This window comes from Mirounga angustirostris, unplaced genomic scaffold (genome assembly GCF_029215605.1).
Source record: "Mirounga angustirostris isolate CCGP_5_RB_7025 unplaced genomic scaffold, mMirAng1.0.hap1 SCAF_5, whole genome shotgun sequence".
Classification (NCBI taxonomy): domain Eukaryota; kingdom Metazoa; phylum Chordata; class Mammalia; order Carnivora; family Phocidae; genus Mirounga; species Mirounga angustirostris.
In genome coordinates this window covers 99396934-99411971 of record NW_026991713.1, presented here as the reverse complement: position 1 = coordinate 99411971, position 15038 = coordinate 99396934, and the positions used below count along the sequence as shown (strand labels likewise).

Genomic DNA, 15038 nt, shown 5'->3' with positions numbered 1-15038 from the left:
CCCATATGGGGACCTAGAAGGTTTGTATACATCTCTGTTCTTCCACAGAACCTGCACAGTGCTTTGCCACAGCTGATATTCAGTAGGTATGTATGGAATGAAAAGCAATACTCCAGGTAGTTGAATGCCTGGGGATCATGGGTCACTGCTGTTTCCCATCCCACTCCCAGCCTCCAGGGACAGGACACATTATCAGCTAATGGACAGAGTGCAAGTCCCCTCTGCAAGAGGCTGAGCCAGGCTGACAGCCTTTGGGACCAGGGACTGGGCCACAGATGCCTCTTTGTCCTCATGGTTTGACCTGTGGTTATTGAGGTGAACGCCCCCCCCAAATCCATTCACCCGCTTGCCTCATGAATGTAATGCATGGTGCATAGTAGACACTTTCCAAGTTGGCAATGGAGGAAAGAATCTTAGGAACCCTGTGGAAAAGGGAACCTCAGAATCAGAGCTAAGGGGTGCAGGAGGCCCTTGTATGTATGCTGCCCAGACCAGCTAGGAATTTTCCTCTCCTTAATACCTTTAAATAGAGTCAAGACTGGGGTCAGCTTCATGCATGGAGAATTCGTTAGCTCTAGAAGTAACTGCACAGCTTCCTAGCATGGCGTCCTTCTGGATAAGTGAGGCTAGCTACAGGTTGTCTTTGCTTTCGTGCTGTTGAGTGGCCACTGGATTGCAGCGCTTGTCTCGCACATCCTCAGAGGAGGGGCAGTCACAGAACTGGAGGGGTGAAGACACATCCTCCGAAGCCTCTCCCCCACATCCCCTGTGCCTCCAAGGTCCTCAGAGAAGGAGAATTCTGGCTTCTCTCCCTGGCGCAGCCTCATTCCCCTCTACCTCCTTCCCTGACGGTGTCTCCCAAGTGAGCCCCTTAGCCCCTCTCTGAGCAGATGGTTTCCCCCCAGAGGGCCAGCCTCGGCTTCTTTTCAGAGGTCTGGGATTGAGTTTCTTTTTTTTTGCCAATATTATTATGCTTTGCTCTTTTCAAAAGTAGTACATGTGAATGGCATACATTTTAGAAAGTATCAACAAGCACAGGAAAGGAAGGAATTAACTGTTTATCATCCAACACCCTGTCATAATTGTCGCCAATTCTGGTGACTTCCTTGAGTCTCCCCTCTTAACACAGGCATGAATAGGTTTTAATTTAAAAAATGTGATCACGCTGTCTATTCTTCTCCCACTTGTTCTCCTCAACCCACAGTTTACCGTGATCATATTTCTTTTATTAAACACTCTGCCACAACATTACAAGCGGATGTATAGCATTCTGTTGTGTGGATGTACCATAGTTTATGTAATCAGTTTTGTTTCGTGGAACCTCTAGGTTGACTCCCATTTTGTGTTGTCTGCCATGACTCTTTCCTCAGGATGAATTCCAAAAGAAGTAATTACTGGCTTTAAGGATTTGTGCTTTCAAAGACTTTTAATGCATTTTTATCAAACTGCCTTCCAGAAAAATCCTCTCTAGAACTATATAAAAGTACTTCTTTCTCTACAGCCTTTACAAGTGCAGTGTTACCATAGTTGTGGGAGGAGTCAAACTTATTTAATAATTAAAAATGATAACTTTTTTTAAATTTGAAGCTACCTGGTTTCTATAGAGGCTAAATATTTTTGCCTCATGTTCATTTGTCATTTGTTTATTTTCATGTGAATTAACGGTAAGATCCTTTGTTCAATGCTAAATGAGGGATGCTTGCTTCCCTCTTACTGGTTTATAAGAGCTCTCTACATATTAAGGATATTCACTTTCATCCATCTATGTTAGAAAGGTACTTCTCATTTTATCATTTGCTTTTCAATTCTATTTATGATGTTTATTGACTGGGACTGTACTACTCTGCTTGCTAGACTCTTTTCTTATATGACTCAATGACATTTTAAACTTCACAAATCCAAGCAGAAATTCATTATTCCCCCCTCTTGCCTCACCTGCTCTTCCTGCTGACTTGCTTTTTTCTATTAATGTCACCACTGTTTTTCTGGTCACCGAGGCTTGAATTGTTGGGGTTATCTTGGGTTCCAACATTTCTCTTTTCCCCTATATCCTGTCAGTTGCCAGCCCACAGGCAAACTCTGTGAAGATTCAATTTCTGTCATTTCCCTGGCGGGCGGGACCTCTAACACAATGGTAGTTCCGGTTCTCATTATTTCTTGACTGGACTTTGAAAATGGCCTCATAAGTTCATACCTTGCTTCCCCAACCCTAGTCCCTTGACTTGTCATTTCTCCTCCTTGCCCCTCCTGCACACCACCACCACATTAATCTTCCTAAAGTAGAGCTTAAGCATGGAACTCTCTGGTAGCAAACCACCAACTCCCCATTGTCTTGTATTTAATTACAACCTCTTAGCCTGGCCTTAATTTCCTTTCAATGGGATCTCCCACTATCTCGGCCAAGTTGCTCCTCAAATAAGCTCACAGCTTTCTGCCCCTTTACCTTTTGCTCCAGCCATTCCCTCCTCCTAGAATTCCCTCCCACCATTTCCACCTACCAAAATCCATTCAGAAAGCTCCCCACCTACATGTGCCACTGCCAGCTATCCCAAGCTTTTCTGATTCTTTAAAGTGAATTCTCTCTCTTTGAACTCCCAGAACAATTTGCTCAAGGTTCTCTTGTAAAACAAATCCTATTCCATCATCTAGTGGAGCCTTCTAAGGTTTTACTTTCCTACCAAAAAAGCAGAGTCCTTTGAGGGCACTCTTACTATTCGTCTCTGTTCTTCCACAGAACCTGCAGTGTTTTGCCACAGCTGATATTCAGTAGGTATTTATGGAATGAAAAGCAGCCCTCCAGGTAGCCGAATGCCTGGGAATCATGGGTCACTGCTGTTTCCCATCCCACTCCCGGTCTCCAGGGACAGGACACAACTATCAGCTAATGGACAGAGTGCAAGTCCCCTCTGCAAGAGGCTGAGCCAGGCTGACAGCCTTTGGGACCAGACACTGGGCCACAGATGCCTCTTTGTCCTCATGGTTTGACCTGTGGTTATCGAGGTGAATGCTTCCCCAAATTCAATCATTACTTTGCCTCATGAGTGCAATGCATGGTGCATGGTAGACACTTTGTAAGTTGGCAGCTGAGAAAAGGATTTCAGGGACCTCGTAGGAGAGAGAACCTTGGAATCAGAGTTGAATGGCAGCTAAGGGGTGCAGGAGGCTCCTGTGACCCTGACCATGCATGCTGCCTGGACCAGGAGGACTTTTTCTCTCTTTAATGTATTTAAATAGAGTCAAGATTGGGGTCAGCTTCATGCACGGAGCCTTCTTCAGCTTTAGAGGTGACTCTGCAGCCAGCATGGGAGTATGCAACTGACACAGTCTATTTTTAGCCTCCCAGAGACCGTGACCAACATCCCAAGATGAGGGTGGGCACACCTGCTGCATTCTAATGAGGCAGCCCCAATTGCCTCTGCCAGCCAGCCGGGATCTCTCCGACCTCAAATCTGATGTTGCTAAACTGGGAAGTCTGCTTATTTCCCAGAGGCTGTAGCCTAGATACACCAGGAAAATGGGACCATCACACTCCCCTGAGCTCACTCCCCTACAGCCCAGGACACAGGGCAGTCTGGGGACTGTACGCACAGCACAATGGAGAGATGGAGTCACTTGGGTTTCTTGATCTTGCTCTGTCCTAGGGCCTCCCTATTTCCCTTGTTGGGAAGGAGATTAATAAGTCTGAGCGGATTCAGCTCACAAATGAGAAAATCAAGGCATGAAACAGACATGTTTATGTAATCTGAATAATATTGATAACAGTAATAGTAATATTAGAGCTTACTATTGCCAGGCACTGTTCTCAACACTTCATATGTATGAACTCACCCAAACTTTTTGACTGCTTGCTCAGATGGGTTTTACCATGATGTCTATTTTATGGAGGAGGAGACTGAGGCACATGATGACAAATGACTTCTGAAGGTCATTTGTCAGCCACTAAGCAGCAGGGCTGTTTTTCAAAGCCAGGCAATGTGGTCTCAGGATTTCTGCTTTATACCGTACCACCTGACTCTCAATATCTGTTTTTAATTTTACTAGAGGCAGGATGGGATCCAGGAGTCCCAGAGGACCAACTACTGGATAATCCTGCTTCTCTATATTTTAAGCTTTTACCCTGCTTTGAGGCCTTTGCTGTGCTGTAAACACCTGGATTCTTACGCTCCGGGGAGAGAAGTTTCTTCTAGGATGACCTCGTGTCTGCAGTCAAGCCAAATGTTTGGGCTCCAAAACTCCCTGAACTTCCTCTCCTTCTCCCTCCTCCCCTTAGCCTGTGAAGGCAGAGGTGCTGGCCAGGGACCGGCAGCAGCAGTGAGGTGTAGAGCGGGGCTGCATGGCAGGGTTGGGAACCCAGAAAGAGCATGCTTGGTTGTGCGCAGGCAGGAGGCCACCATCAGCGTGCGCATTCACAGTTCAGAGTAGACTTCTGCCTAAGTTCAGAGTGAAGTTCACAGAAAGCAGGAGGGAAGACAATAGGTGTGAGGCCCCAGAACCTAAGAGACCTGCATTTTGGGGGGCAAGTGTGGTCTGCTGGAGGGAAGCCCAGGGACTCGATCTTCCTAAGGGTGCAGGTGGGATTCAGTTTAACAAATACCGATTATGTGCTAGGCCCTCTTATAAGCACTTCACAAATAACAACTATCTGATCCTCAGGGTGATTCTAGGACGTGGGGATCGTTTTATTCCCATTTGAGGGATGGGGAAACCAAGGCCCTGAGAGGTTAATTTTGCCCGAGGTCGGGTGCATAGCTCCTGAGTGGCAGAGCTGGGGTTCCAGTTTTGGCAGACTGGCTCTGGAATCTATACTCCAGCCACCAGGCTATGTGACACTATGCATCTCTCCCTTCAGTGAGAGTTCACTATTCGCCTATAAAGGAATGTATTTTTGTCCTCACTTAGCAGATCTGGAAACTGAGGCCCAGATTGGCTCAGGTCACCTGACTAGCAAGTGATGAGATTCGATTAATCTGAGGTCTTTCTGGCTCCTCAGTAGCATGGTGCCTCTCTACAAGTCACAGCCCTCAGTGGGCCTGCCAGAAAGCCGGAAGGGTCCATCTGCCCCTTAGGAGTGGCTGCTGTGGCAACTGGAGCCACGGGGCTCAGGGAGGGGAAGGAAGGAAAGGCGGCATCTCAGAGGGCAGGGCCTCAGTGCTGCTGTTGACACCAGGCCCCTTCTCTTCCCCTCAGGTGAGCAGTCCCCCCCCGCAGCCCCCTCAGCCCGTCGTCCCACCCAAGCCTGTGCAATGTGTCCATCATGTGTCCACTCAACCCAGCTGCCCAGGACGGGGCAAGATGTCCAAGCTGCTGAACCCGGAAGAGATGACCTCGAGAGATTATTACTTCGACTCCTACGCCCACTTTGGGATCCACGAGGTAAAGCATGCTGAGCTCGGCCCTGCTGTTCCATCACTGTTTTCTGAGGCAGAGTAATGTATTGTCTACTGTCATAAAGGAGGTTTTCTCAGGGGCCCAAGGCCCCTGGCCTTCCCTCCTGTGAGCCTCTCTGGGAGATGGTCAGGGCCAGGCCAGCAGCAGGTGAGTATCTAGAAGCATATGTCTGTGTGTTTCTTGGCCAGAGAGCAAGGGGGGCTTAAGGTTTCTTTGTTTTATGGTTCGGCCCCTGAGTCTTTGAGACCCTAAGCCCAGGTGATCCAGGTGGACCAGATGTCTTTGCTCTAGGTCCCTGCTCTAGGAGCTCAGATGCTTTGCAGCTTGAGTCCTAAGGCTGAGAACACCTTCCAGAGGCCATGATGTCTGGTCTTCAGGAGGCCTGAACATGAACCCTTAGGTCCTAGACCAATGAGCACCTCCAGGGGAAGAAATACAGCAAGCTTCCTTGGAAACCTGGCCCAGGTCTGCCATCCTGATTGATTCTTAGGAAATTCTTGTGTCTAAATGCTTGACTTGTACCACAGCAGGGGAAGATTTATGTTCCTTGTGGAACAGAACAGAACTCCCCTACAGCCAGGAAGCCTCCACCCCCCTCACCTCCAGCATTTTCTCCAGCCACCCAGACTGGGGAGTGCTTATTCATTAACCAGGTGCTTACGCAGTGCTGGGCACTGTTCTAAGCACATTATACATATCATTTCACTTAATCCCCTAAGAACCCTATGAAGAAAATATTTCTATTATCCCCTTACAGTATGAAGAAATACTGAAAAAGGAACAAAGCCTTGCTTGCTTTGCAAATGCGTTTTTGAAATAAGTCTCCAAGTTCCCCTTTCAATTAGATGCCTCTGTAAACCCTCCCTGTGACAAAATGGTAACACTGTCACTGCCAGAAGAGTATTTAAAAAATAATAGCCAGCATTTCTTTCCTTTTTTTTTTTTTTTGAGTGCTTACAGCATGCTGGGTGTTGTTCCAAGATTTTACATGATTGCCTCATTTATTCCTCGGGTCAACCCTATGAAGTTGGGTTTTGTCCCCAATTATAATTATTTGTGTGTTTGTTTTTAGACAAGCCAAATTTGTATTACTTAGTATTTACTCTTCTTGTTTCTGGTTTGATTTCATATATTCCTTTTTTAAAGAGGCACATTATCCCCTATGCCACCCACCAAACCTACTTATAAAATAATATAAATTCATTATAATGAACTTGAGGAATACAGGATTATTTGTCCCCAGTTTATACATGAGGATGTGAGATCTTAAGAATCCAGATCAACTTTCATTCCTTGTGTCTTTTGCGCGCAAGGTCACAAGCTAACAAGTGGCAGAGCTAGGAATGGAAACCTTTACGTTTGGGACCCAGGAGTTTCATCCGTAGCTACCATGCCTTATAGACTTTAAACCAGGTCTTTCTTTCTGGGAACTTTGACTTTGTTTCTGGTGGTTCCTTTGCAATTCCATATGGAGACAGAGAGAGAAGGAGGGGTCCCTCAGTTAATTCTAGACTCACAGGCTTGGCTCATTCACCTTGGGAAGACTCAGGGTTTGACCCCCAAGAACTGCTGTTCACATAAAATTGTTAGGCGTGGGACTTGCAGGGGAGGAAGAGTGGGCCCTGTGCTTGTTCTGGGGGTCCTGGCCTAGGAGGGCCAGGGCAGCTGAGCCTGCTCCTGTTCTTGGTGGCTCACATGTCCCATCTTAGGGCAGATAAGTGAGCTGCTGTACCTTCCCTGATCCTGTTCCCCATGGGAGTGGGGGTAGGGGTGAGGTGGTGCACTGAGCCCTATCCTAGGCCTGTGAGAGGTTCTGGGAGGCAGAAAGGACATCTTTTTTTTTTTTTTTAAGATTTTATTTATTTATTTGAGAGAGACAATGAGATAGAGAGAGCATGAGAGGGGGAAGGGTCAGAGGGAGAAGCAGACTCCCTGCTGAGCAGGGAGCCCGATGCGGGACTCGATCCCGGGACTCCAGGATCATGACCTGAGCTGAAGGCAGTCGCTTAACCAACTGAGCCACCCAGGTGCCCAGAAAGGACATCTTTAAGAGCTCACCCTGTCCCTAGTTAGAGGACATGTCATCCACATGACAAATTTTTTTTTTTAAAGATTTTTTATTTATTTGACAGAGAGAGACACAGTGAGAGAAAGAACACAAGCAGGGGGAGTGGGAGAGGGAGACGCAGGCTTCCTGCTGAGCAGGGAGCCCAATGTGGGACTCAATCCCAAGACCCTGGGACCATGAGCAGAGCCGAAGGCAGACGCTTAACAACTGAGCCACCCAGCCCCCCCCACAACATGACAAATTCTAACAGGCATGTGGGTCTGGGCACCTATTTCAATGAGGTAGATTCCTAGGAGAGATGGTAATTCCCCAAAATGCCTCCCCTTGGGCTTGCCTGAAATTCCTCCTCTAGAAACCAATCAATCATGATGTGCACCTCATGCCCTTCCTTCCCTGGTCTTCAAGCTCCACCCCCCCAATGGAGCCTCCTGTGATCGACTTCTGGGACAACTCCCTCTGGATAACTAAGTTCTTGGCTCCTACAATGTGCTCTCCTGTGCTAGGATTAACTTCTATAATTCCCTCAGGACTTGGTTCCCCTGCCTCTAACCCAGGGCTTGACACTGACTGATTTGTAAAGGTTTGTTAACATGGTTGCTAATTTGATCACTCAGGTGATGCCTGGTCAGCACATGGCTGGGCATCCTGGAGGGTGTGATCTCCAGTGGGAGAAGAAACCAAGGGCCATCAAATAAATACTGTACCAGCTTCCCTCCATTTCATGTATTGATAGAAAACCCAAACTTATACATAAACATGTATAAATATAGTGCAGACTGAGCTAATAAACGTGGAACAAATGATCCTCAGGTCATACATAACATTTCTTTCCTTAGTAACCTGCCTCAGCATAGTTTTAGCAATGCTTTGCATCTGGAAGTATTTCTGATCACCTAGCTTAAATCCCTCCTGCTGCTGTAGGCCATCCATCTCTAGATCTGGCTTCTTGGGAAATGCATAGGTCTTCAGTGTAGGGGTGGCTACCTAGGTTTCCTTCACCCTTGAGGTCTCTCTCCACCCTGTTTGGTCCCCAAGATCATCTGGTATAAAAAAAGGTAGGGGACATGTGGATGGACTCTGAACATTGTTCTTTGCAGAGACAGGGCCTGCTCGTTTCTCATTATCAAGCACCAGGGATCTCCTTTCTATGCCAGGCAGTTTGCAGCAATGCCTTTGCCTCCTCAGTCTGGACAAGTCCCATACCTCCATCTGGACAAGACCCATACCTCCCCATCCAGAGCTGAGCTGGCCGTTTGGCAGTCTTCTCCCATCATTAACAAGATGCTCACAGGGGCAGGCAGCAACATCGCCAGCTTGCTGATTAATAGTGATCAGTGAGTGTTTAGGAAACATGGTACTGGATGGATTGGGTTTGATTAGTCTGTAAATACAAACAAGAAGTGTCGAGTTTGGGGGAGGGCACTCCTAGGGGCTGGGAGAGCACAGTAAGAGGTGATTCTGGACACTTCTGTTCTTCCATCCCATGGCCCAGCTGTTACAGGGCATCTCTGAGAGGAATGGAATCTTGAATAGGAGAGGAAATGACAGATGTGTACTTACTGAGGCTCTCAGAAGGGAGGGGGCCAGATCCACGACCTCCCAAATCCCAGCTCCAAATTCCCAGCATCTTTGACAGTGGGCCCCTGGGCTTGGTTCTTTGGCAGCCAGAAGAATGCCTGCCGGTGGGGCTGTGTTCCCAGCCCCCAGTCCTGGGCACTGATCCCACTCCCGGCCAGCTCTCTTCTTTTGACAATCTTGCTGCAGGTTCTTTTGAAATAGATTCTTCAGGGCCTCATTTCCCAACAATTAGTCAATGTGCTGTCATGTGTTTAATAGGCAGGGAAGCTGGGAGACAAAGGCATCCACAGCTGGGGGCTGGGAATCGTTTTCAACAAAGAGTGGCATGCTCTTGTCTGAAATGTCTGGAGACTTCTTTGGGCTTTTCTCTCCTAGGGATGATTAAAGCAGGGGTGGAGGAACGGGAGAGAGCCTCTCTTTTGGTGGGTTGAGCAAGGGAAGCCTTGCTAAGTCACAACTCTTCTCCCAGAACTTGTACCTTTGGACCAAACTCCTGTGGTCTGAAGCCTTAGAGGAAAGAGGGGGTCAAAGAAGTGACAGAAAGCATTGAATTAAAGGTGGGCATCTGGAAAGCTCCCCTTTAGCAACAACAGAATCTGCAGAGGCACTGGGCCAATCTAATTCCAAGAAGACAGGCAGTAAGGACTTCCAACTCTGGCTATGGCTGATGAATCTCCGAAAACTTTGCCACTATTTTGCCTCCATTCCTCAATTGTTGTTCACCTTCAACTGTTTCTTTGCATGGATGAAAATGGTGACAGTTGTCACAAAGAGCCAGAGCTAACACTTTTGTAACACTTACTGCATTTATTTAATCATCACAACAACCCTACGAAGTAGGTACTATTATCATTCCATTTTCCAGAAGGGGAAATTGACACACAGAAGCTAAATGATGCTCTGGATTAAAGACCTCAAAAGCATGGGAGCTGTGATTTAAAGAAATATAGGTGGATCAACTTCTAAAACTGATAACAACAACAAACCAGCAATCCTCTGTATTGATTTTCTCAAGCACTAAAATGACATCTGGAACAGCTGCTATAATCGAAATCACCACCTGATTATGTTTATGATAATCTATAGTCATTCTCCAAGATCCATTTCCAATTTCTCACAGGCAAACAGGCCACTTGAATGGGGACGTGGGTCTCCTGAAATTAGTCTTCTGGACTAATGGGTCTCCTGGAATTAGTGTCAGTTCAGAGCCAATGTCCAATAATTCTCAAAAATTTGTTTATTTTCCTTTCTCCAGTGTAGTCACACTGTAATGTGGTAATGGCTGCAGGTCCTGTTGGTGAAGACTGGAAGAAAGATTAACAGTATTCATTTTTGGCACTGTAACAGGGTTTTTCTTCATGGAACATAGCCTTTCCTTCATTCAAGGGTTCTGCGTCTGTTAACTGGCTCAAGTCTGGGAATCAGTTGAACAGTGTGACTCTAGATTTAATGATTCAAACCAGACCTTTGTTCACTAGACCTATAATTTTTCTGCTTAAACAGATCGAGTAAGAATTCAGGATGCTTATTAGCTATTTCTTTTCTAAACACTCTATGATCTCTTTTCTGAAGACCTATGGCCAACACCATAGGTCTCTGCAAGTCAGAGTTCTGAATACTGCTTTGGCTCCCAAGTCCTTTGCAGTAACCACACCCACCTAATATATGGTGATTAGGTGCTGTGATTTGACCTGTGCCTCCCCAGAATCCCAGTTTGATATTATTCCCATTGCAATTAGGGATCTCAGTTCGATGGTTCCCACTGTAATTTCTGACCTATAGAGAAGAGCAACCACAGAGCTCTTCAAGGATGCTGGACTCCCCTTGCAAACTTATTTTTCACAGCTGTGGTCAAGGGTCTGTTCTCTGATGTTGGTGAGTAAGTCTCACATGACAAATGCACTTTAACATTCCAATCTTCTAAGCCTTTGGATACCTTTCTCTTCAGCATACCAAGGAAGTTCTAGCATTTCAACTTCATTTAGTGGAGGCTAACCTTGGGTCCATGTTTCAGCTACTCAAACAAACCAACTGTTACAGGCATTCTAAGCCTCTAAGCACAAACAGTGAATCCAGAATCTCTGCTTAGTGAGCCCATATCAATAAACTTGGCCCCATTCAACTTTACATTCCTTCCACATTGATCCCACAGCCTTAATACACATTCCCATACATATTCCCTAGGATTCAATCTATATAAATGAGAAATACCATTTTGTGTGTATCATACCTCCTCATGAGTCACATTATATACCTCACCCTTTGGGGCCTGATTGGAATTGAATCTAGTTATAGGGCTAGCAGAAAAGAAAGCAGGGGTAGATCCTGAGGAGAATCAGCAGTACTTGCAAGCAACTACCTCAAGGGAAGCCAATATGATTCTTTAGGAAAAGGAAAACTAACTCCCTCAGGCAGGGGAAGAAGATGCTTCTACTGGCAAAGAAGATTCTGTAATTTAGGAACTTGAGGTCCCACCTTAATCATATGTTTCCTATATGTTTCCATTCCAATTTTTAGGATCCTGTTCATTCCCAACAGATGCCTCAACTTTAACAAAAGAGGTCTTGCAAGGATGAGAATGCAATTTGTGTTGTAATTCAGGCACTTGTATGATTAGACTTTGGATTTGGTTTTTGGAAATCTTGGCCCTGTACCTACAGGAAATGTTTTTGTTTGTGTGTGTTTTTTTCCCCAGAGAAATCATAGAAGCTTTTGGGTGCTATGTGCAGACCTTGAGCTGAGAATTTAAATTCCTAAGTTCATTTTCTTTCTCCATGTTTTTTAGAACAGTTAGTAGCAACCAACCAACTAACCCACCCATTATACCTCTTATGTTGACTAAAATGTTCTAAGGTAGAAAATACTTGGTCATCCAGAATCTGGTCTTCCATAGATACTTTATTACAGGTATCTAAAGTTTTGAGTGACTACTTTGCCATTTCATGCTATTGGCCACCTGTGTCCTCCTTATCATTGGCAATAGAGGCATTAGTGCCTTTAATTCTAATCAGATTCCAGAAAACTCAAAACCAATTCAGAGAATACATCCTTATATTCAAGAGATATTCTTGGTATCAAATTCTGTATCAGACAGAGTTCAACCATGAAAGTTGATCCAGATATATATATATATGTATCTCCACACATACACACAGAGAATTAGCTAATGTAATTGTGTAAGGCTGTGTCTCCATGTCTATGCTGGAGCTTGAAGTTCACAGAGCAGGTAGCCAGAAAAGAATATGAATGTAAAATATGGGGAGATCAGGAGAAGCTAGAACCAATAAGCACAAGCTTGAACCCTATGACGACAGACTGAAAGACATGCCCATTCTATTGCCTTTGACCTTGGTGGTGATCGTATCCTATAGAGGCTGGGAGTTTCACCATGGAGCTATACACACACACCCGGCTCAGGAGACAGAGAAACGGAAGAAGGCCCAGCTGCTGCTTCATGCCAACAAAGTGAGTCAACACTTCGTCAATGACGTGTGCACTACAAAATGCTTCCTGCCTCCTTTTTACCTTCCAAATCTCCTCTGTGGCCCACTTTAACTGGTAACATAGTAGAAAGAGAATTCTGGGAAATGCAGAGTAGCAAGCCAAGGTGACACATTACAAAGCTGTCACACATGTGTGCACAAAACTTCAAAAACATCAAGCAAAATCTATAGAACTAGAAGGATAAAAATACAAATCCCCAACTATGGTTAAAGATTTTTTTTTAACACTTCCCTCTTGATAATTGATAGAACAAATACACACACACAAATCAGTAAGATGTAGAAATTTGAATGATACAATCAAATAACCTGACCTAATAGGCTTTTGTAGAACATTGCATCTCCAAACTAAAAGAATACACATTCCTTTTAAGGACACATTGAAACATTCACTAAGATAGATCATATGTCAGGCCATAAACAAATCTTAATACATTTTAAAACACTGAAGTCATGCAGAATACATTATTTTGATTATAATGGAATTAAATTAGAAACCAAAACCAATAAATTATTGAGAAAATCTCTAAATACTTGGAAATTAAGCAACACTGAAAACAAGGTCAGAGAAGAAATAACAAGAGAAATTAGAAAATATTGGAAACTGAATGATAGTGAAAACACAATGCTATGGACCGAATTTTGTGTCCCCCTCAATATTCATATATTGAAATCTTAATGTCCAGTATATTGGTATCAGGAGGTAGGACCTTGGGGAGGTAAGTAGGTCATGAAAGTGGAGCCCTCATGAATGGGATTAGTATACTAAGAGGAGACATGACACAAGAGTCCCAATAAGTGAAAGAAGAAAGCAGGAGAGTGAGGTCAGAGTCAGAGAGGAAGAGGTGAGGACAATGGGGACAGAGGTTACAGTGATGCAGTTGCTGGTTTTGAAGGAGCAAGGAGCCATGAGCCAAGGAATGCAGGTATCTTCTAGAAGCTGTAAAAAGCAAGGGGATGGATTTTGTCCTAGATCTTCCGGAAGGAACACAGCCTTGCTGACACCTGATTTTGGGCCAATGAGACCTGGATGAGACTTCTGACTTCCAGACTGTGTGATAACAAATCTGTGTTGTTTTAAATCACTAAGTCTTTGGTAATTTGTAACAGCAGGAATAGAAAACTAATACAGTCTCCTAAAAATTCTGCTGAAGTTATTTTTTGGGTTTTTTTCCATACTTAAGTGTTTATTTAATCTTTCTTTTTTAAGTACTTAATCTTTAAGTAATGTTCTATATCCTGTGAGGTTATGGTCCAGCCATATTTCTATACAGGTTGTTCGGTACTACAGCATCATTTATTAGATAATCTATCTTTCTCTCAGCAAAATAAATTTTTAATGTATTCTGGAATCTTGAAAAAATAAAAAGAGATATGAGGGCTTGTTTTTTCACTCTACTCTCCACCACGTGAGGATACAAGGAAAAGATGACCATATGCAAACCATGAAGCAGGCCCTCACCAGATAATGGATCTGCTGGTACCTTGATCTTGGATTTCTAGTCTCCAGAACTGTGAGAAACGTTTTTCTAAGCCACCCAGTCTATAGTATTTTGTTACAGCTGTTTCTGAACTAAGAAACAGACACATGGAAATTTGTGGGTTGTAATTAGAGCAAAACCTAGAGGGAAATTTATAACTTTATTTATTTATTTATTTATTTATAGTGGGGAGGGGCAGAGGGAGAAGGAGAGAGAGAATCTTAAGTAGGCTCCATACTCAGTATGGAGCCTGATGCAGGGCTCAATCTCATGATCCTGAAATCATGACCTGAGCTGACATCAAGAGTTGGATGCTTAACCAACTGAGCCACCCAGGTACCCCATAAATTTATAACTTTAAATGCTTATATTAGACAAAAAGCAAGGTACAAAATCAATGATCAAAACTTCTACTTTATGAAGCAGAAAAGAAAACCCAAGTAAGTTTGGAAAAGCAAATAATAAAGATGAGAGCACAAATCAATGAAGTAGACGTAAAGCAATATAGAAAATCAACTAAGCTACAAGTTAGTTTTTGAAAAGACTAATTAAATTGATAACCCCTAGTTAGACTGATCAAGAAAAAGTCAGATGAAATACAAATTATAGTATCATAAATGAAGACAAGGACATTAGTACAGATCATATAAACATTTGAGAGGTAATTTGAGAATATTATGACAATGTTATGCCCATAAATTTGATCTCTTAGCTGAAATGGATAAATTCCTTGGAAAAACACTTTGTCAGAACTGATGTAAGAATGCACGGAAAACTAAAACAGCCCTCTATCTATTGAAAAATTGAATCTTCCCACAAAAAGGACTCCAGGCCCAGATAGTTTTACTGGTGAATTATATGTCAAATATTTAAAGAAGAAAAATACCTATCTCACACAAACTTTTTCAGAAAATATATGAGAGAACACTTTCTAACTTGTGTGATGAGCTCAGTCAGCATAACTTATTACCAGAGAAAGGTAAGAGAAAATTACAGATTAATGTCTCACAAATATAGATA

General features: G+C 44.0%; 1 protein-coding gene across 1 annotated transcript in view; it reads left to right on the top strand.

Moving 5' to 3' along the window:
• PRMT8 (protein arginine methyltransferase 8) overlaps window positions 1-15038 on the top strand; it is a 114080-nt gene that overhangs the window by 55539 nt on the left and 43503 nt on the right. Inside the window, exon 3 of the mRNA XM_064591685.1 lies at window positions 5188-5373. Within this exon, the coding sequence (XP_064447755.1) occupies window positions 5188-5373 (186 nt within the window). The remainder of the gene's footprint in view (window positions 1-5187; window positions 5374-15038) is intronic.